Source organism: Polypterus senegalus, chromosome 1, assembly GCF_016835505.1.
Source record: "Polypterus senegalus isolate Bchr_013 chromosome 1, ASM1683550v1, whole genome shotgun sequence".
NCBI lineage: Eukaryota > Metazoa > Chordata > Cladistia > Polypteriformes > Polypteridae > Polypterus > Polypterus senegalus.
The window spans coordinates 173,378,100-173,401,184 of record NC_053154.1 but is presented as its reverse complement, the minus strand read 5'-3'; the positions used below and the strand labels follow the sequence as shown (position 1 = coordinate 173,401,184).

General features: G+C 37.1%; 1 protein-coding gene across 1 annotated transcript in view; it reads left to right on the top strand.

Annotated features, from left to right (window-relative positions):
* Window positions 1-20,233, top strand: part of anp32e (acidic (leucine-rich) nuclear phosphoprotein 32 family, member E) — a 64,014-nt gene extending 43,781 nt beyond the window's left edge. The window contains exons 4-7 of the mRNA XM_039763155.1: window positions 9,260-9,425; window positions 11,915-12,036; window positions 14,932-14,995; window positions 19,231-20,233. Coding sequence (XP_039619089.1) covers window positions 9,260-9,425; window positions 11,915-12,036; window positions 14,932-14,995; window positions 19,231-19,298 — 420 coding nt within the window. The 3' untranslated portion in view covers window positions 19,299-20,233. The remainder of the gene's footprint in view (window positions 1-9,259; window positions 9,426-11,914; window positions 12,037-14,931; window positions 14,996-19,230) is intronic.
* Window positions 20,234-23,085: the final 2,852 nt, after the last annotated feature.

The window sequence follows — 23,085 nt, the reverse complement described above, 5'->3', positions numbered from 1 at the left end:
AACCAGAGCAACAATACAAGCACACATCTATCTCATTTAAAATTATCCAAAATGCTTCCAGGGCAAGATGCAACCTGCAAACTTTGCAGTCAAGCTCCAGCTTCACTGGGCCACATGTTTTGGGCATGTACCAAATTAGCATCATTCTGGACAAAAATTTTAAATGCCTTGGTGTCATGATCACTCCTAATTAATTAATAGCGTACTCCCAGATGGACTTAAAGTGGAGAAGGACAAATGAGCTGTAATTGCCTTTATTTCACTATTGGCACATGGACTTATCTTGATCATCTGGAGGAATCCTAACCCACCTCTGTTAAGTCAGTGGGTAACTATTGTTGTATACTATTTGAAATTGGGGGGGGAATTCTCTCTTGGAGGATCTGCTCAAAACGTTTTTTAAAACCTGGCAGGATCTAATCGATAATGTTTTAGATTAAACACTTACATTAGGGAATAAGACTCCTTTCCCTCTATACTACTCTCAAAATTTTTACTCTGGCTGTTGGCCTTTCTCTTTCTCATTGGTGGGGGATGAATTGAATTTAATTTTGTTAAGTTTGACTTGAATATATGGAATGTTTTACATGCCTTAAAATAAAGTCAATAAAAGTTTAAAAAAGAAAAAGAGGCGTTATTGTCCCTTCTTGACAACAGTTCTGGTTTGAGGTCATCAGAAATATACACCTCAAGAAGCTTGTTGCTACTGACTCTGCTACTTCCAGTGCAGAGTCATTGATGAGCAGTGGTGAATAGTCAGCCAATGTTCTTCTGAAATCAACAAGCATCTCTTTTGTCTTACTGATATTTAGAGAGATATTATTTTCAACACACCACCTCTCCAGATGTTCCACCTTCTCTCTATAGGATATGTCATCATCATTGCTGATGAGACACACCGTGGTTGTATCATCCGCAAACTTGACAATGACTTTGGTCTTGGACTTGGCGGTGCAGTCGTGTGTGAGCAGAGTGAACAATATTGGGCTTAGCATGCAGCCTTGAGGAGGTTTCTGTGCTCAGCCTGATGGTATTAGATGTTGTTCTAACAATGCACAGTGACACTGACCTCTATATCAAAAAGTAAAGAATCCAATTACACAGAGGAGTGTCAAGGCCCAGCAGAGAGAGTTTTCTCACCAACTGATGAGGAATGATTATGTTGAATACTGAGCTGAAATCAACAAACAGCATTCCGACATACATATCCCTAATGTTCAGGTGAAACAGTAAAGCGTGCAAGGTATAGGAGATGGCATCATCAGTGGAGTGATTCGGATGGTAAGCATACTGGAGTGGGTCCAGAAAGCTTGGTCTTTTGACCAGCTTCTCAAAGCACTTCTTCACGGTGGAAGTCAGTGCTGCTTTGTGAATAAAGCTTGTTAAAATGCTGTGGTTATTTTGTCATGGCATATTTGCATATTAATTACAATACAATACAATTTATTTTTTGTATAGCCCAAAATCGCACAAGAAGTGCCGCAATGGGCTTTAACAGGCCCTGCCTCTTGACAGCCCCCCAGCCTTGACTCTCTAAGAAGACAAAAAAAACTCCCAAAAAACCCTTGTAGGGAAAAAATGGAAGAAACCTTGGGAAAGGCAGTTCAAAGAGAGACCCCTTTCCAGGTAGGTTGGGCGTGCAGTGGTTGTCAAAAAGAAGGGTGTCAATATAATACAGTATAATACACAGAACAGAACAAATCCTAAATACAGTATAAAAATAATTTAGAACTATGGAGTAGAATTTAACAGTAGATGATATCACATCCATCAAGCGGCCTCCTCCATTTGGCCATTCCATAGCTGAAATAGCGCTAAACCGATGAAAGGACCCCTCTTTCCCATGATTCCTGCGATCCTCCATCAGGGATGACTTTACCTTAGGCTGGCAAAACAACTTGGCAGGTGTGCCGTGGCACCAAGTGCCACATTTGAGTATCGAGAAGAGAAACAGAATGGGTGAGGGTTAGTATCCAATTATAACTATCAAGTTGCTTATGTTTTAGTGCTAATGACTAACAACAGAGATGCAGTCTGTACAGTTAATCAGCAGCTCTAGTCAGGATATGCTAAACTGAAGTAGTGAGTCTTCAGCCGGAATTTAAAAGCTGAGACCGAAAGGGCACCTCTTATAGTAGCAGGCAGACCATTCCACAGTTTAGGGGCCCTGTAACTAAAAGCTCGACCTCCCACTGTTGTTTTATTAATCTTTGGAATCCTAAGCATCTTGAGATGTTAATGTGCGCTCTGGTTTGTAAGTCATGATAAGTTCAGACAAATAAGCCGGACCTTGGCCATTTAATGCTTTATATGTTAAAAGGAAGATTTTGAAATCTGCCCTAAACTTAACCGGGAGCCAGAGTAAGGATTTAAGAACTGGAGTTATGTATTCGTATTTTCTTGTTCTTGTAATAATTCTTGCCGCAGCATTTTGGATTAACCGGAGACTGTATAAAGAACAGTTTGAACATCCAATGAACACCACATTGCAGTAGTCAATCCTACTAGAAATAAATGCATGAATTAATTTCTCAGAATCCTTTTTATTTAGATAGCTCCTTAATTTCCCAACATTTTTAAGATGGAAGAAAAATGATTTGGACAACTTTGTAATATGCGCTTTAAATAACATGCTGGAGTCAAACATAACTCCTAGATTGCGTGCTGATTCAGTAAAATTAATGGGGATTCCAACTGAGTTAAATGATGACAGAATATTGTTGTAATCAGCGTCATTCCCTCCAACAATTAACATCTGTTTTATCTGCGTTTAAAGACAAGTAATTCTCATCCATCCATTCCTTTAATTCACTAACACAACTAATTAAAGACAACATCGAAGAAACTTCATTTGATCTAAATGAAAGGTATAACTGGGTGTCATCTGCATACGAGTGAATATTAATGTTATGTTTCCTAATGATAGATCCCAGTGGAAGCATGTAAATTGAAAATAGTAAAGGTCCCACTACTGAGCCCAGCGGGACGCAATATCTCACTTCTGTGTATAATGATGGAGTACTGTCAGCACATTTCTGTACATATTGGAATCGATTTGATAAATAAGAACTAAACCAAGCGAGCACATTGCCTGTAAGCCCAGCATCATTTTCTAGCCTGTGCAGCAAAATAGAATGGTCAGTAGTGTCAAATGCTGCACTTAAGTCTAACAACATAATAATAAGTGGAGTTTCTTTCAACAGAGGATATTTGAAAGTCGTTTACAACCCATGTTAGTGCAGTTTCTGTACTATGACCAGTGCGGAATCCAGACTGGAATTTCTCAAATAAATTGTAATGTGTAAGGTGTGACTGAAGCTGATTGGTTACTACAGGCAGTCCCAGGGTTACGTACAAGATAGGGACTGTAGGTTTGTACTTAAGTTGAATTTGTATGTCGGAACAGGTACATAAATTTAATAAATGCTATTGTTGACCAACTGTAACCAAGTGCTCTGCCAATGAATGATGGAGTTTCACCTCTCTCTGACCTTTCTGTTATTTCTACTTTATTTTCAATGGTGATGGTTTTTCTCTTCTTTACTGTATCACCAGCACTTGCATCAGATTTGTGTTTCAGAGACGTTGTTGAAGGGTGAAGACAAAAGATTAAGATGAGCTCTTCTGCACAGCACTGTACACGCTATCACAGCAGGTAGGCACCAGTTGTCAACACGTCTGATGTACTGACAATAGACAACTTCCTGCTATGTGCGTAACAGTACAAGCAGGCTTGCTATTGAGAATGAATGGGGGCATCGACGGGCGGTTCATCTCCAGCCCACCTCACAGTCACCTCTACTACAGTATGCTGCCTGCAGCGTCCACCCACCGAGAACAAACACGGTGCGGGTAGTGAATCGCCCCCATTCAATAGACAGCCAGCCGAAGCACACCACAGTACTACCCCTCGCCATCCCGTTCATCTTCATTGGCCTCCGATCAGCTACAACCAGGTCACCACTTGCAGCATTACCTGCTGCCCACCGAGAACGAATTGGGCAGCTGTGTGTGGTGGGCAGGCAGTGAAGCTGCTGTGTTTTAGTGAAACCATTTGCCGTCTGAGGGTCACTACACTACACTGCACCTTGTTTGTTCTCTGTGGGCAGGCAGTGAAACCTGGAGCCGCCTAAGGGACATTACACTGTGGGAGTAGCGAAAATCGCCCCTCCTCCAGCCTCCGTCCAGCCACTGCTTCCAGCGTCCCCAGGCCGAAGATGAAGGAGCGACAGTTACTGAGGCGCATGCGTCGCAGCTGCGGCCCCGTTCGGAAGTTGTAGGTCGGATGTCCGTAACCCGGGGACTACTTGTACTTTTTATAGTATTTTAGAGAGAAAGGGTAAATTTGAAATAGGCCTATAATTATTTATTTTGTGTGGGTCTAGGTCTGACTTTTTAAGTAATGGTTTAATGACTAACACTTTTAGTGCATCAGGTACTGTGCAATGCAGTAATGAACTATTGATAATGGTTAGAATAGGCGCTGCAAGAACATCCATTGCACTTTTTACTTGTTTTGTTGGCACTGGATCTAGGGAACAAGTAGTGGGCTTCATTTTAGAAATTAAAGTTAAGACTAGGATTAAAATTACCAAAGTGCTGAATGCAATGTGAGACAGGGTCTGCTAAGCTAGTATTTGATTTGTACTGTGATGCTGAGATCTAGGATCTTATATTTTTAATTTTCTCATAATTCACTAAGGCAAGACACCCATGGAAAGGCAAGACACCCATGGAAAACGTGATTCACTAAGCCACCAACAAGTAAGACACCTATGGCACACGCAGGGAGAAGCCACACCCACCAACTCCAAGACCATTGGATACGACGACAACTCGCAGAGCCACACCCACGAATTCAGACGTGACGACACAGAAAGGACAGCGTCATTTATATTCATCTGTCGTGGAGGCCTCATGTACTTCCGTGCCACCTTGACTGTTCACAGAGGCATGTTTCTCACGGAGGTGAGTCGCCATATGCAGCGTGTGAAACAGTTTGCGAGGGGTATTCCATGGAATCCTTAAAACAATCCTTTACAACTGAGGTTAAAACACAATGAAGTAAGCAGTCTTTAAAAACCGACTTTTCGGTTACGACGCATGACCTTGTGCACCATGGCAAACTGTTTTACACGCTACATACAGCAATTCGCATCCGCGACAAACAAGCATCTTCTTCACTCACGGACAATTATATGTTGCTCTCTCTAGCGATACATCTTTTCATTCACTTTCTGTTGTATCCTCAAACCCTCCCTTTTTAGACAACTTTGTCTTTCCAGAAGTGTTCAACCATCAATAAATAATTATGCGGCGTTTGTTATGCCGCGGGTTCACTATTGTGTTGTATTTTGCTCTCTCCAGAGTTCCATCTTTTCATTCACTTACTGTTGTATTCTCACACCAACCCATTTTAGACAACCGTGTCTTTCCAGAAGTGTTTAGCATTCAATAAATAATTATGCATGAGATTGAGCGTGTGTCTAGGCGTGGGTAAGCCGTTGAACCCCATTTGGGCTGCAAACCATGGAATTCCCACTAAGTGCGATTCATATGCTCCCACTGTTTTCGTCCCTACCCTTTGTACACACACCCCTCCCACACGTTGACTGTTAATAGAGGCACGTTTCTCGTGGAAGTGAATCGCCATATGCAGCGTGTAAACGTGTGTTAAAACACAATGAAGTTAGCAGTCTTTAAAAAATGAGTTTTCGGTTACGACGCACGACCGTGTGCACCATAGCAAACTGTTTTACACGCTACATACAACAATTCGCATCCGCGACAAACATGCGTCTTCTTGGATGCTCCTGCACTTTGTACACACCTCGCTACTACCGTGGTCGGGTGTCTTGGTGGATTATATATGGAAAGGTAGGCAAAACCGCACAGAGCAATGAAAAGTCTACGTGAGTCACAGCTGCATCTGTACTGTACAAAGACGACAACGACTCAAGTGACGAGTTGGAGGTGGGCACATGAGCAGGCAGTGCATACTGGACGAGAAATCGGCAGACTAGCATAACTGAGGGAGCAAGTGCATGTCCTTCTGTCCTTCCGTTTCACCCTCCGCAGCTGAGCGCCGCACGGACAATTGTGTGTTGGTTCGTTCCATACATTGTTACAATGTTGGTTTTCTTGCTGATTTATTACATTACCGATTTTGCAAATGTTAATTTTCTCCCTGTGCTTAAAAATTATTAAAAAACCGGCCTGATTATTGTACACACTCCCCTCCCACCTCGCTACTACCGTGGTCTGGTGTCTTGGTGGATTATATATAGAAACACAGCCAAGACCACATAGAGCAATGAAACGTCTACGTCAGTCACAGGTACATCTGGGGCGGTCCGCCAGTTTTCAGTCACGGACGATTGTGTGTTGGTTCATCCCGTGCATTGTTACAATGTTGCTTTTCTTGCTGATTTATTACATTACCGATTTTTCAAATGTTAATTTTCTCCATTAAAAAACCGGCCTGATTATGCGGCATATGGTACGCCGCGGGTTGGCTAGTAAAGTCTGTACTTCTAATATCTGTTGGTATTTTGCACTGTAAATCTGAATTTCCATTTGTTAATTTAGCCACTGTTCTAAACAGTACATTACAGAGGATTTTATTATTGCTATATATTATTGTAGAATAGTATTCTGAGCAAGCTTTAAAGAGAGCTTTTTTTATATCTTTTAACATTCTCTGTCCATGCAATTTGAAAGACATGTAGCTTTCTTGCTCTCCATCTGCGGTCCAGTTTTCGACACTCAAAATTAAGAGCTCCAGTGTTTTCTTTAAACCAGGGAGAGTTTCTGTGTGCTTTGACAGTAATGATACATTTCTTTAGTTATTCGTTTAGATGTGCAGTCAGAAAGTGAATGTTGTGTAGCCTCATCATGTTCGTATCTTCTAATGGTATTAAAATCTGCATCTCTTGTGAATCTTGATTATCAGGTCTCCTAGCAGGATTCATTTTGACAGAGTGTAACACATCGTTTACTTCAGTTGCATGTTTTGTAGTTAATATTTTCATGAATATAACTATCATCACCAAATACTTTTAAGTGCTGCCTTCATGAGGTGTTGGATTGAGTTAGAAATGTGGCACTCAGTGAGCCGATTGTTCCCATCCAGTTTTAAACAAAATTCACTCATGGTTGTCTACAGACATACATGTTATATGTCTGTCTTGAGGGAGACTAGTATTCAGTAAGGTACTTAACTCTGTAGGTATTTATTTTATATTTCATTACTTTTATCTGCTGAAAATCTATTAACATAATATAGAAAAGTAGATTAAGATGCTGCCGAACTATAGCATTTCCTTAAGCATTTGGAGGCAATGTTTAACATGATATATGTAGATTTCAGTGCTTAATATCCTAGTTAACATGAGACATGAAGCATTTTTGTTTTAATTTTTGTGTTAGATTCTGTTAACACTAGAATTACCAGAGCCTACGAAAAAACTCGTAATTCCGTCCCACCTTAAATCGCTTAAATCCTTCACACCTCTCCGCCAGTGTCCTTTGTCCTCTAAATTTGCTGATAAAGAGAAGCTAGGAGCAGCCGGCTATTCCATCCCCCCACCAATTTAGAACATGCACGAACTTCTCTCAGCTCATGCCTTGATTGAGTATCTGGGAGTGAAGTGGAGTTTTAGAGTGGAAATAATAGATCGTTATTTGGAACACACGCATTTCATGTCTGTTCCGTTTCTACAGTAATCTGTGTAAACACATTGTTAAAACAGAAACGTTTTTTATATTCTACTAGTAGATGACAAAATGTAGGCATAAACTATATAATGTATGAAGCCTGAAGTCCAAATATCAAAGAAACATTTTCACAAAAGATACAAATATAACACAACAATTGCTCTTTTATTCAAAAATATAACTGCAGAAACAAAAAGCCGCCTTAACATGCGACATTGACACCCTTTTATTGTAACTGCCTCCGTGGTGCAATAGAATCAGTTCCCGCCTGGGAATCAAAAGGTCGCGACTTCGATCCTGCGCCAGCCTGATTTGAGAAGTAAACTGCTCTTAGTCTTACTATTTTTGAGTAAAAGCATACATTTGATTTCAGTCTGTAACAGCCGGTGCAATTTATGATCCTTGTAAAGGTTAGCTTTTTTTTTTTTAATTCACTTTTCATTTTCTCAGTCACGTTCAGAATCAATCCATACAACCCCATCTGACACGGCTGTTTTCACATATTGTTTCTGCAGTTATATTTTTGAATAAAAGCGCAATTGTGTTATATTTGTATCTTTTGTGAAAATGTTTCTTTGATATTTGGACTTCAGGCTTCATACATTATATAGTTTATGCAAACATTTTGTCATCTACTAGTAGAATATAAAAAACGTTTCTGTTTTAACAATGTGTTTACACAGATTACTGTAGAAACGGTACAGACATGAAATGCGTGTGTTCCAAATAACGATCTATTATTTCCACTCTAAAACTCCACTTCACTCCCAGATACTCAATCAAGGCATGAGCTGAGAGAAGTTCGTGCACGTTCTAAACTGGTGGGGGGATGGAATAGCCGGCTGCTCCTAGCTTCTCTTTATCAGCACATTTAGAGGACAAAGGACGCTGGCGGAGAGGTGTGAAGTGATTTAAGAAGCAATTTAAGGTGGAACGGAATTACGAGTTTTTTCGTAGGCTCTGGTAATTCTAGTGTTAAAACTGTGAAAAGTTTTTATTTATCCTTGTCCTTCCTAAGCAAAACCAGTATTGTAGTAATGCAGTTTTCATCTTTCTTCAAAAAGAAGTGTGTTTCTGGGCAAACTCAAAATTGAGCACACCCAGTAGAAACAACATCACATTTAAAATGCTAATTTGTCCAGAAATAAAATTGCTGTGGTTGTGGAGACCCAAATCTATCTAACTGCAGACCTGCTTTTGCAATTCCTAAGAAGCTGTTCATGAAAAATGGGCAAAAGAACTTTTCATCATCTGCATTTCAACAAGCTCAAAGTTACATGGAAAATATATAAGACACTGTATTTGTATTTTAATTTAGTTGTATATTTTAATGGAATTCATACAGTATATTAAGAAAACACCATATTTACAGTTTATTTGATTGTATAAAACAGATTCAGCAGATTAAATGTTATGTAGAACCTCAGCCACTGTATTTTTAGACCTTTTTTGTTGATAGTTCAGTAAAAATTATTTTGGGCTTCTAAAGGAATACAGGATGAATTAAATTAATTATCTCAACAAGGTCATTTTATGTTTTCAGAAAAATCTTAACAACCTCAAGAGCCTGGACCTTTTCAATTGTGAGATTGCAAACCTTGCAGATTACAGAGAAGTTATCTTTAAATTGCTGCCTCAAATTATATACTTGGATGGTTTCGACCAAGAAGATAATGAAGCACCAGATTCTGAAGCAGAAGCTGATTGCAGTGAGTGATTTCAAATATTTACTCTCTTGCCCTACTTTTGTGTATTTTTTAAATACAGTAATTATTTATTATTATATACAACTTTTAAGTTATTAATTTTAATTAAAACTTGAATGCATGAAAGACCTTTACAGACCAACTGTCTGTGAAACATTGTAGAAATACCTTTTGGTGTCATTGGAATAGCATGTTTTTGTGCATTTTTTTTTTTTTCTTGAGTTTTGCACATTCTTCCCATTTTAATTTACGTTTTCATCAGGCAGTCTCGGTTATTCCTTGCTTAGTTGTTATAATGACTGACTCAGAATGTGGACAATTGAAAAGATGGGTTCAGAAAATCCATTGATAAGTATTTTTTCATGTTCAATCCTGGGATCTTCCACGGCTGCACGTTTTTATTCTAGCCAATTCCACAATCAGTCCATCATTCAAATCACATTTTTCTTCCTGAAAAAATGCAGGAGAACTGTTGAGTTCATCATGAAGAAATTACAAGATCTACCCGGACTGTGTTTTCAATACATTCCCAACTAGGAAAGAATGTGCAGAAAAGACCAAGAAGCCAATGATCACACTAACAAAAATGCAAAGAAGAGAGGTTGTTTATAAGAGAGCAATCTCTATATTATGTAATAGCTGGTAATAGCCTCTTCCATGTCAGCTACAGTTTTAATTAATTAATTTCTAGTGCATTCTATATTCAGAATTTAATTTCATTTGTTAGCATATCTTGCTTTCTTGGAGTGGTTATTGTCTTATTTTTCACATAAGTCCAACTAAAATAATGTCCAGTAATATATAAGCTGTTTCTGCTTTCCATTTATACAAGTTTCAGGACTTTTCTGAAATAGAAAGGGGGATGATTACATTGGGTCTTTATTATGAAAAGGGATGAAGGGCCATTTTATATGGTATTCCAGAAATAATATTTGCACCCAGTATTACAAAGCTTCCCAGACATATTTAAGTGATTATTTGCTGAAAAGTGGTACTGCTTCCTATGTTTTTGTTATACAAATTCTTTTCTCCATTGATATGGGAATCTATCAATATGAGGACTTGGTAATCATGGATTTGAGCATGTTAACAGTCCTTCTGGTTGATCTATACATATTACTTGAATGAAGAAAATGAAGATCGGATAGCTAGCTAGTAGTGAAAACTGTTTTAATATCCTGAGTTAAAATTCTTGCCTTTGATCTTAATTAACACACAACACTGAAAGAATAAATAGCAACGGTTTCCTTAACATACTGTTAATTGCACTGGCAAAAACTTAATTTAAGAATTATTTAATTTTTACAATCTAATATAGAAAGTACAGGTAGTGTTATGGTGAAACCTAAATTTCAGACGAGTGATGAGGTTGCAAACAAATTTGTGTAATGATTTTGTTGCTATCCTTTAAATCGAAGTAAAAATGAAAATAGGCTAATTCTAAAATCCTACTGTATATTTTCTCTCTCACCACACTAAAGGAAAGTTGAAATATATGGAATATATTACAAAATACCAAATAAAAATAAAACAAATGTATAACACATACAGTATTTATGTTGCTGTTTTTATAGAAGTGCATACATGTATATGTTGCAAAATCTTATTACATTTGCTTAAAAAAGGCCAGAATTGCTCCTTGAGGCACTGTGGTTGAATTAGCTTTGTACTGAAGGTGTTTGCCCTGCGGTGAGCTGGCACCCTGCCCAGGGATTTGTTCCTGCCTTGCGTCCTGTGTTGGCTGGGATTGGCTTCAGCAGACCCTGTGTTATGATATTGCGGGTTGGATGATGACTGACTGAAGATGCTTCTCTGGTTGACAAAGGTATCATGTGGGTGGTATATGATGGTTCATAATGGCCCAAAGCTTAACAAACATTCTTCTTTCAACTATTTTCTCTCAAGAGCTCAGTCTTACTAATTGGTAATTCTTTGACATGCCCTGTTCTCATGCTACTCTACCAGCATACTACTTCATAAAAGAAGATATGCAGAAGTATTCAGAATACACTGAAGAAACCTGAAATGCATTCAACCTTTGGTATGCAAGCAATGAAGAATAAAAGAAACCTGTCTAGATTTCTGTCTAGATACTCTTGTTACTTACACCTAGACTACTTTAAACTTGTACTTCTTAGATAGAGATTGAAGTCAGGGAAACCTTGTTCTCCTTGAATTTCACCTCCATGTCATTGGTTTCACTAATGTTTTACTACAGAGAGTTCTTCCTGCTCTGTATTGTATTTGCATTATACGTGAGTATAAAGTTGAATAATAGAGGAGCAAGGACAGTTTCTTGGGATCCCTCTATTTTACCAAACCACCCTTTTGATACATAGTTGATTGTTAGCAGTCCATAATCAAAGAGGAGCATATGTGGTCCACATTTGAGTAAGAATGCTATTACATATTTGAGTGTGGTGAATAGTTTTGTGGGGCATTAACTAGGATTTTGGAAACACTTCTGTTACTGTTACTGCTCTTCTATACAGATGAAGATGGTAGTGCTGGCCCTACTGGAGATTATGAAGAAGATGAAGAGGAGGAAGAGGATGTTTCTGATGGTGAAGAAGAAATTGGTCTCTCTTACCTCATGAAATCAGAAATACTTCAGGTAAAACTCACAAAAAAAATCACAGCTTGTGAGAGTTATTATATTTTTAATTATTTTTTATTTTATTTATTTTTTTTTATTTAACTTGCATTACTTTATCGGGAATAGGACACTTTTTACCTTTGTTTACTGAATAAATCTATTTTGAGATAATATATAACCATGTTTTAAAATGTTAAAAACTGCTCCAGTGTGGTGCTAAGGTGTTACCCACTGCACTCTGGTCCCATTCCCGGTGGTTCATTGTGTGGTGGGTGTAGCAACACACTTTCAACACATGCTCCCAACTTTTCTCTTTCTCATGCTAAAATAAAAGCAGACATAGTAACCAAATTTTAAATGCAACATATTTACTTTATAAGTAGCAATTTATCAGTTCAGATGTAGCCATCTGTTGTTGATGACTTGGATGTGTCATAAAGTCAGGTCTGTTATGCCATTATCGCATGGTAAAAACGCAAGACATTTTCAGAAAAAACAAGGGTTTTATTCAATTAAGGCTCACTTTCATTTCAGGTAGCTATGTCCTGTCTGTTCTGTTAGTGTCACAGTAGGTTAGTCTCCCCAATATGGTACATTATCTTAATACTCTGTCATTGCTGGCATTATACCCACAATGGTTAATTTCTGATTCAAAGCCTTCTGTTCCTTAGGGGGGTGTGGGGAATATTGAATGAGGAAACCTTGAATAATTTCTTACCATGTCCCCAGGTACATAATTATATAACTGGATGAAAGAGCATTGTAACTTACTGGATGAAAGAGCATTGTAACTTACTGAATCAACATTGAGAATTTAGGAACAAATTTCCTATATACCCTTGATTAAAGAAGATGTTTTGATGAGTGATCTCACTTGGCCGCTCTTCTCTTCACATTGTCTACTGCTTTTGTGTGTTTTTTGAAGAATGGTGACCAGAAAAACAAAAAGTACTCTGAATAAAGTTTCTGTAGCCCTTTAAGAGTTTTTAAAGAGGCTTTACGATGTAAACCGCTAAAACTTTAGCAAAAGATGCCTCTTCTAGGACATGGTTGCTAATCTTTACAATATGTTTTCCAATCATTTATTCAGTAAAACCTCAAATTGTGTATGTCACCGCCTACCTATTACTCTTCTAATATTACAGTGCAGTACGTTGCTACTTATACACATTTGAACAGCTCTCCTTTGTGCTAGCGTGCAGTGTTCTTCCCCAGTGCCACGTGTCATGCCACATTTTGAAATTGCAGTGTCAGTTACATACCTTCAGTTTTAATAGTGTTTCATAGCTTTTCTCTTTTGTTATAATTAATCTACTAGACATTTTTATGGCCGATAAATGTATGCATGACAGACATTTTTTGGGAGTGCCTTGTTCATGCTATCACTACTCCAGAAGACATTTCAGCTTATGTGAAAGGTTGCCTTTTTGCTGAATTCCAGTTGCCTGTGAATGCCTGGTCATTTTGTGAAATGCCAATCAAGCAAACCTCACATCTGCTTACACTGAGCAATAGTTAACGTTGATGATTGTTTAAGAAAAGGTTAATTTAGATAGCTAACAAGCTCCCTGTTATTATCTGCAATGTTACTAGGTGAAAGTGATGATGAACTTCTCCTTATGAAATGTCCTTAAGATACCCACTATGCTCCTGACATCATGAAGTTTACCAATCGTAATATTTTCCTTTCTTCTGTATTGAATTACACCCAACCTTCTCATTTTGAAATGTACATTATTTTACCAAACTATTCTATTAAATATTTCCTTTAGATTTTGTGCACATAACAAATACCTTACCCAGGGCACTTAATGTTTTTTTTTTTGCTGTTGTGTATTTTTCATATCTAGCATTGCTATAAGTGTATGTATTATGTCTTAAGAACAGGTTTGTTTGTATTAGCGTTTCAGTGCGCATACTTTACTGATAAGATTTGATGCTTGCCTAACCAACAACACCCTACCCCCACCCTAACCCCGCTTAGGAGACAATGTTGAGTAATGAATCAATATGTGACATTTCGGCCAAGCTTCCAGTTGAGCTAAAATTGGGGGGACAGGTTTAGTTTGGAAGAATGAATATACGTAGCTTCCCCCTTTGACACTTCGCACCCCTCTGTCAGCATCTTTTGTGTTGTAAATGTGCCGATCAGCGCAAGGAGCCTGCTATCCCATTCCCCACCCACCACTGCAGCTCAATTCGCAAAGAAGGTTCTCAGTGCTCAGTGTTTATGTTGGAGTGAAGTGCCTGGAGTTGTAAAGGGTAAATGATATTGTCATTTGGAATACATACATTTCCTGTGTGTTCCATGTTTACAATAATCTATGTAAACACATCACTAAAACAGAAACATTTTTCATGTTTTAGTAATAATTGACAAAATGTAGACATGAAGTGTATAAGTCCAAATATCAAATAAACGCTTCCACAAAAGGTACAAGTATAACACAACAAGTGCGCTTTTATTCAGGAATATAACAAAAGAAAAATAAAGCAGGTTAGGGTAGGCTATTGATACGACAGCTTGCGTGGTGCAGCAGTAAGAACAACTGACTCCTAATCAAGAGGTCGCCGTTTCAATACAGGCTGCCTCCCAAATTTACCTTTTTGAGTAGTGAGCTGCTCTTATTGTTAATAGTTTACAATAAAACGTATATTTGATTTGCATCTGTAACAGCCAGTGTAAATTTATAGTACTTGTAAAAGTTAGCGTGTTTTTTTTTTTTTTTGATTTTTTTTTCCAGTTTTATTCTCTCAGTCAGCTTCATGCTCCCCCAAACCCCCGATCTGATGCTGTTTTCAGATAAAGATGTGGTATAACAAACTTATGTAATTTATATATTTTATCATAAGAATATATTGTTGTAATTATTTACTCTATCAGAAAAATACTTTTTTTTTTGGTTTGTTTAGGATGAAGAAGATGATGAAGACTATGTTGAAGAGGACGAGGAAGATGATGAGGATGTAGATGAAGGTACATCAGTCCAATCTTTAGCTTTAAAAAGTATTGGTAATGTGGAAGTTATTGCAAGAGCAAATCCTAAGTAGTATTTGATGACCTCATAAGATTAAACCATTTTCAGGGTTCAGCAATAGTTAATGTGATTTTAAAATTTTCTTTGGGATGAGGTTCTTTTCCTTTATATAGTGATTTAGTAATGCTCCAATTGATCAGCCTGTACCGAACCCCAGACTTCTAGAAAACATGGAGGTTGCCACCAGATTTACGTAGCAAAGAAGCCACTACGCTTTTAAAATGAGGGACAGAATCAAACCAACACCTAAGCCCTACATTATTTCCACCCTGGCACCTGAATATTAACGACATTCCAGGAAAATGCCCATATGTATTAAACACATGCTATAAACAAATATGAATATTCCTTATTAACTAGAATAAATGTTTATAAATGTGGTAAACAAAAGTAATGTCAAAAGAACCAAACATACACCACAAACAAACCCCATACAACGATATTTACAGTTCTGAAAAAGTCTTTACTTTAGGTGATGAAACTGGATTGGGGAACATAAATGAGAAAGATGTGGCAGAATACTTTTAATAAACTGCTTTCCCAGAACTTGGATAGTGAACACAGCCCTACCACCAGAGTCCAGAAGAATAGTTTTCGAAGGCGAACCACTTCTCAAAAGCATCGGTGGACTGGATTGGGAGACCTTAAATTAGGTAGCCGTGCACCATCCTTCTCTGCTATGAAAACCCAGTTAATAAAAAGTTTAGTTACTGCTATTGGTGGAGTCCACTGGAAAATAGAACAATCGAAAAGTCCCACCACATCCTTCTCTTCTGGTTTTAACTGTACAGTATCTACAAAAACAAATTACAAATCCCATAAGTCCCCCTCCATCCATACAGACCACAATTTCCAAATGGGAATCTGCATGTCCAGTGTTGTTAATTACATTTAACAATCACTCAACAGGACACATGTACACACAAATAAAACCCCCTATGTGGCCCCACTATAAGCCTCTGATCTAAATCTGCCCATTTTTACAACAAAAGACTCAATTGTTGAATGGTAAACTGTCAGATCACAAAAATCAAATCTCTTGGAATCTCCTTTTTTTATACTTAATGGTAATTCCTTGTACGAGTTATTATGGTACTTGAGCTACCTTTTTTTTCTTTTTGGGCTGTTAAATTCCTATTAACAGATAGTTTGAATGGTAAGCAAGCTTGTGTTAAGTACATCAGCTTACATTATTAATTAGAAAATAAGAGATAAAAAAAAATTGAAATTACTGCTTAGAAAACAATAGACTTATTAGCTTAACAGCAAAATCTCTTTTTTATTTGTACATTTGTTAAGCATTTTAGCATTGTATCTTCATGATAAACATCTTAACATTTGATAGATTTGTGGCCTATTTTAAAGTTTGTACTGTGTTTATTGTTTTTGTGTGTCATACAGTATACATTCTGGTAAGAAACAAGTACTGCATGACTTAAATGGTAATCCATATTTATTATTGCATGTCAAGAATTATGAATGTCTTGGTCATGTTTAATCCGTTACAGTTCTTGAAGGTCTGTGACAACTACGGGTTTTTATTGCAACAAGTTTTGTAATTGGCCTTTTTGTGCTTTCATTCTTCCAAGACAAAAACTGTTATGTTTTTTGTAAATATTATCCATATGTTTTGTGGTCCTTCCTTTCTCTCTCTCTCTCTCTCTCTCTCTCTCATTTATTTCAAAACATTCAATTAACACAGATACTTCATGGTGCATGAGCACATTTTTAAATGGAAGCAAGTCAGCTGAAGAGATGATGGTCACTTTATCATTTGTATCTCATTATTTTAACTGATGACTGGTTAAGAAAACTGAGAACAATGACAACCTAAATACAACAGTTTAAAAGTAAAATAGGCAATTAATGGTTCTGAATTGTAACAAGCAGGTTAACCAAAACAGCCCAAAAATATTACTTTATTACCAAATAATTAGATTTTAATTACAAACTGGTTAAAGTAAAAACCTGTAGCCACTACGGACCTCGAGGACTGTAATTGAGTACCCTTGGTCTATCTGCTACACTGGGAAGGGGAAAACAACTTGCATAAATTAGTACATGTATTAATGGGGAAAAAAAAATCTGTAGTAGTAGTATTAAAACCTGTGTGTATATTTATATTTACATTTAAGCAGTGTTTAACTGCCAGTAACAATTAACTCAAGTAATTTGTGAGAATATATATTTTTATAAGCTTTGTTTCAGATGAGTACATTATAGAAGAAATTAAATAATATATTAATATATTTTATTTTCTCTAATGCCTTGTGTATTATGTACAAATATTTTCTCTACATATGTTATTAGTTAAAGTATGCATATTAAGGGGATATTGTTTATTTTAGCATTTTTGTTTACTGAACAATAAGACTACAGAGTTTAATTGTTCAAATACCAAAGGTAACAGTTTTTAATATAGAAAATAAGGATTACCCACGTCTGGTTATGCTAAAAAAAAAAAAACTGCTTGGAGTATTCCTGGTGATCATGCATGATTTAAATTTTTATTGTTGCCTACCCTCTGCTATCAAGGAAGCATCTCTCATCATTATTTTCATCACCAGTTTAACTATTTTCTGGGTGTTACCACATCGGTTGGCCCCACATCTTTTTTTCTCTACTCAGCATGGCCGTTGCCATCTGTTTTATTGTGGGAAGACTTTTGGGCACATCTTTTTTAACATGGGTTCTTTTCCTGTATAAAATAGTCACATTTTACACGTATGCGGCTACTCTTGTGTCTGTTTGTACATTGCCAGCTTTTAGGGATATACAGTTCAGCATTGCAATTCAGTTGCCCCAGGACTATAGTCTGCTACCTTAAAACTTCAACCAGGTGTGACTCACTGTAGCTTCTTTCTTATGCCCTTGATTGGCCTAGCTGAGGATGGTATTGTCAAGAATAACCTTATTTATCTTACCATGCGCACATTCTAAATTTATTCTTTGATATTTTCTTTCCAGTAACTAAAAATTCTGATTAACATCAATACTAACAATAAAAAAAAAAAATATCAAACATTATATAGGTACTGTTGAATTAGCGTATTCCAAGATAATACAGAATATTTCAGTTAACACTAGAATCCCTAAAGCCTACAAAAAAAAACTTGTAATCAGCGCCTTTTGTTTTGCAAATGTGTCAATCTGCACTAGCAGCTAGCAGCCTGCTATCCCATCCTCCCAGTGAGGGAGCCGAGTCCATCACAAAATTCTCGGAGAGCAAGTGTTTTTATCTGGGTGAGGTGCCTGGATTTGTATAGGGTAAATGAGATATCGTTATTTGGAATGCATACATTTCATGTGTGTTCCATGTCTACAACAATCTGTGAAAGTGTAGGATGAAAGGAATTGCGAAGCAAGACCTGCTGAGCACATACCTAAAAGAGAAACTTTTTTTATGTTAAACTAATAATGACGTGAAGTGTATAATGTGTGAAGACTTTTGTCCAAATAAACGTGTCCTTTTATTCAAGAATATAACCAAAAAAAAAAAATCATTCAGTTTACATGTTGCTGTCAATGAGTTAAAAACTCAAGCTGAAATGTCAGTCAACAGAAATTTGATACATATTCTTGGATGGTGCAGAGATAAGGACTGATGCAGAACTAATTAGTTATTGATCAGAGGGTTCAGTGAAACATTGTGTGGTAATACAGATTATAGAGAAATAGCACTGGACAGTATGAGTATAGAGGACATAGCAGGAACTGAAAAAAACAAATGAATTTACATCTATCACAGTATTTTACAGTATGTTTGAAGTACCTTTGTGCATATGTATCATTCTGTCAATGAAAATCCTAGCTTTCACGGCCCTATAGTTTAATTTTTCTTTCATCTGAATGTAACATTTAGCTTCAATTCAAGTAACAGTTGTCTTAAGCAAAATACAGACGTTTACATTTGGTAGGCACTATACTTAAATAAAGTGGCGAGTATAGCAGTGAGCTTCTAAACTGTTCTTCTGATTCTAGTACTGTACTTTTAAAGTTTCTTCTAATTCTTTTACCACCCTCAACCATCTTTCCTATTATACATTGAAGCATACTGAACAAACTAAATTCCAAACCAGATAATTTGTCTGAGAAAAACAGATAATTTTGATGTCATTTATAATATAATATAATTTTTGTGTGATTTAATGTTATTGTTTTTTTCTTTGTTTAGATGATGACATAGTTCATGGAGAAAAGAGGAAACGAGATCCAGAAGATGATGGAGATGAAGATGATTAACTCTTACAGATTAATCAGTAGAAAAGTGTACAATGTTCCTCATTCCCCATATACAGGAATTATAGAACAACTCATTTTTTCAACTTTTTCATATATATGACTGTTTTTGTGTTGGTACATATTTGCAGACAAACACTGCATAATCTTTTCTATTAATGGCTAGTTTAAAATCATTCCAAGTCAATCTTGTTTTCCTGTTTAAGTTATTTTATAATAACTTTGTGGATTGTGTTTTATTGAGAAAAAAGGCAGGCGTTGTCTTGGTTGTCCAAAATATCCACATATCTCATCTCATCCTTCACCACTAAGCAGCTATAAATTTCTACTTAACTGGTAAAAGAAAAAAAGTGTTTTAAGTTTCAATGTGTCATGTTTGTTTTCATCCCTCCCCCACCCCACGAAGCCATCCCAGCCTGTGGCCCTCTGTTTATTAAAGATCATTCACTTATTTATGTTTGAGGTAATCAGGCTACAGTGTTCTTGTTTGGATTTTATTTGTGATCATATCATTGTCAACCAGTGTGTTTCCTTCTACCATATAGTTACTATAGCCAGAATGTGCTTTTATTTCATTTTTGGATGAGATGGGCAGAGTAGTTGACCCTTTTTTAATGGGAAGTGTTTAAAATAAATTGCAGTTAATAGGATTTTTAAAAAGAAATGAAACATGTATAGTTCATTGTTTGTATTGCAGTATGTATGTATATAGTTTTGCTTTCAGTATTTTTTGAAAAATTTGGAGCTTTTGGTTTTGTTATTCTTTAGAAGTTTTTAATAAAAACATAGGTCAGAAGATTGTTAATGTTTGCCACTTGATTTAATTTTTATTTAGTGATTATATGTGTGTTTCTTACAATTTGTGATTTATATTTCTTGAAAGCTTCTAAGAAAAGTTTAAATAAATGTTGGGGCTTTAATAAATATTGTGTTTGGGGTATCTTGCAAAAAAGAAAATGTTACTTTCATCTGGTATCATTCCATTTTCTGAAACTGCATAATCTAATTCAGGGTTGTGGAGAGTTAAGGTTATGATACTTTTGCCCAGAAACAGCATCTAAAATAATAGGCTATATATATATATATATATATATATATATATAGCACACTCACTCACTGGCCACTTTATTAGGTATACCTTGCTAGTACCGGCTTGGACCCTCTTTTCCCTTCAGAACTGCTGCAGTTCTTTGTGGAATAGATTCAGCAAGGTGCTGGAAGCATTGCTGTGGTCCATATTGACATGTTAGAATCACACAGTTGCGGCAGATTTGTCAGATGCATATCCATGATGTAAATCTCCCATTCCACCACATCCTAAAGGTGCTGTATTGGATTGAGATCTAGCAACTGTGGAGACAATGTGAGTACAGTGAACTCATTGCCATGTTCAAGAAATCAGTTTAAGATGATTTGAACTTTGTGACATGGCACATTTTCCTGCTGGAAGGAGCCATCGAAAGATGGGTACACTGAGATCATAAACAGTATTGTTGCTGTCCATGTCCATATATTTATGTGTATATTTAAATTTAATTCAAAGAAAAACAAAACCCTCATTAAGAAATAAATAATTTTTAACAAAAATACGTGCCACAATTGTTGGCACCCTTGTAAATTAATGTGAAATAATGTAACTGAAGCATGTTTCCCATTTAGATTTGACATTGTTAAGTTTATTGGAGTGTATAGGAACTTTCCATCTGAAATCAAGTGACTTCCTGATTAACTGGGATACAAATGTGAGGAAACACAGAACTAAATTTCCTTAGCCAACCATCATCATGGCAAAGAAAAGAGAACACTCAGTCCAAATGAGGGAGAAGTGTGTTGTCTTTCATAACTCGGAAGGGAATAGTTATAACAAAATAGCTTTTTCTTCTTCTTTCGGCTGCTCCTGTTCGGGGTTGCCACAGCGGATCATCTTCTTCCATATCTTTCTGTCTTCTGCATCTTGTTCTGTTACACCCATTACCTGCATGTCCTGTCTCACCACATCCATCCTCTCCTCCTGCCTCCGGACACGTTCCCCCACCCCCTCTTCTTCTCCTTCGGCCAACAGTAGCCCAACTTCCACCAGCACCCTGTTGGCTAACAGTACTGGTGGCGGTCGTTGTTAACCAAGGGCTTGACCGATCCGGTATGGAAATTTGTATTGTCCGCATATTTATTTGGTAAAAGTTTACACCGGATTCCCTTCCTGACATAACCCTCCCCATTTATCAGGGCTTGGGTCCGGGCGAAGAAACACTGGTTTGTGCATCCCCTGTGGCTGGGTTAACAAAAATAGCTACTCGCCTGAAAATGCCATTTCTTCAGTTAGGGATGATCTGGAAGGATTATGTAAAGAAGATTTGTCTCAGATGCCATGCTCTGTGTTCTCCAACCTTATAAAAGGGTACATGAGAAGTCTCGGTGCTGTTATATTGGTAAAGGGAGGTTGTACAAAGTATTACATGCAGGGGTGCAAACAATTGTGGCAAATGTGTTTTTGTTAAAAAATATTTTTTTCTTGATTTGGGCTTCGTTGTTCTTTGAATATACTTGTTTCAATTAAAAGTCAGATGTTTTTCATTTTTTCAGTGTAAAAATACGGTTCTTCATCAAACAGTGAGATATATATATATATATGTGTATATATATAGCATAGTTTACTGTCAAATAATGCAAAGAGTATGTGACACGTGTTTCGCCCTTATTTGGGCTGATCAGTCATACACACTTCACTGTTCCTCTTGAGGGGATCGGATGTCAGCGTCAGAGACGAAGTCCCTTTACGCTGTGCCACAACGTCTGGTTTAGTTTATTTGACAGCCTGTAAATTGGAATAATTATATTCACCGAATGACAGACCAACCACATGCGTTACCTGGTAGGTAACCACCCATACAATCAGGTCAGGACTCAGACTACGAATGCAATGAATATACAGTGGTGTGAAAAACTATTTGCCCCCTTTCTGATTTCTTAGTCTTTTGCATGTTTGTCACACAAAATGTTTCTGATCATCAAACACATTTAACCATTAGTCAAATATAACACAAGTAAACACAAAATGCAGTTTTTAAATGATGGTTTTTATTATTTAGGGAGAAAAAAAATCCAAACCTACATGGCCCTGTGTGAAAAAGTAATTGCCCCCTTGTTAAAAAAGGCCTGATTACTGCCACACCTGTTTCAATCAAGAAATCACTTAAATAGGAGCTGCCTGACACAGAGAAGTAGACCAAAAGCACCTCAAAAGCTAGACATCATGCCAAGATCCAAAGAAATTCAGGAACAAATGAGAACAGAAGTAATTGAGATCTATCAGTCTGGTAAAGGTTATAAAGCCATTTCTAAAGCTTTGGGACTCCAGCGAACCAAGTGAGAGCCATTATCCACAAATGGCAAAAACATGGAACAGTGGTGAACCTTCCCAGGAGTGGCTGGCCGACCAAAATTACCCCAAGAGCAGAGCCGACTCATCCGAGAGGTCACAAAAGACCCCAGGACAACGTCTAAAGAACTGCAGGCCTCACTTGCCTCAATTAAGGTCAGTGTTCACGACTCCACCATAAGAAAGAGACTGGGCAAAAACGGCCTGCATGGCAGATTTCCAAGACGCAAACCACTGTTAAGCAAAAAGAACATTAGGGCTCGTCTCAATTTTGCTAAGAAACATCTCAATGATTGCCAAGACTTTTGGGAAAATACCTTGTGGACTGATGAGACAAAAGTTGAACTTTTTGGAAGGCAAATGTCCCGTTACATCTGGCGGAAAAGGAACATAGCATTTCAGAAAAAGAAC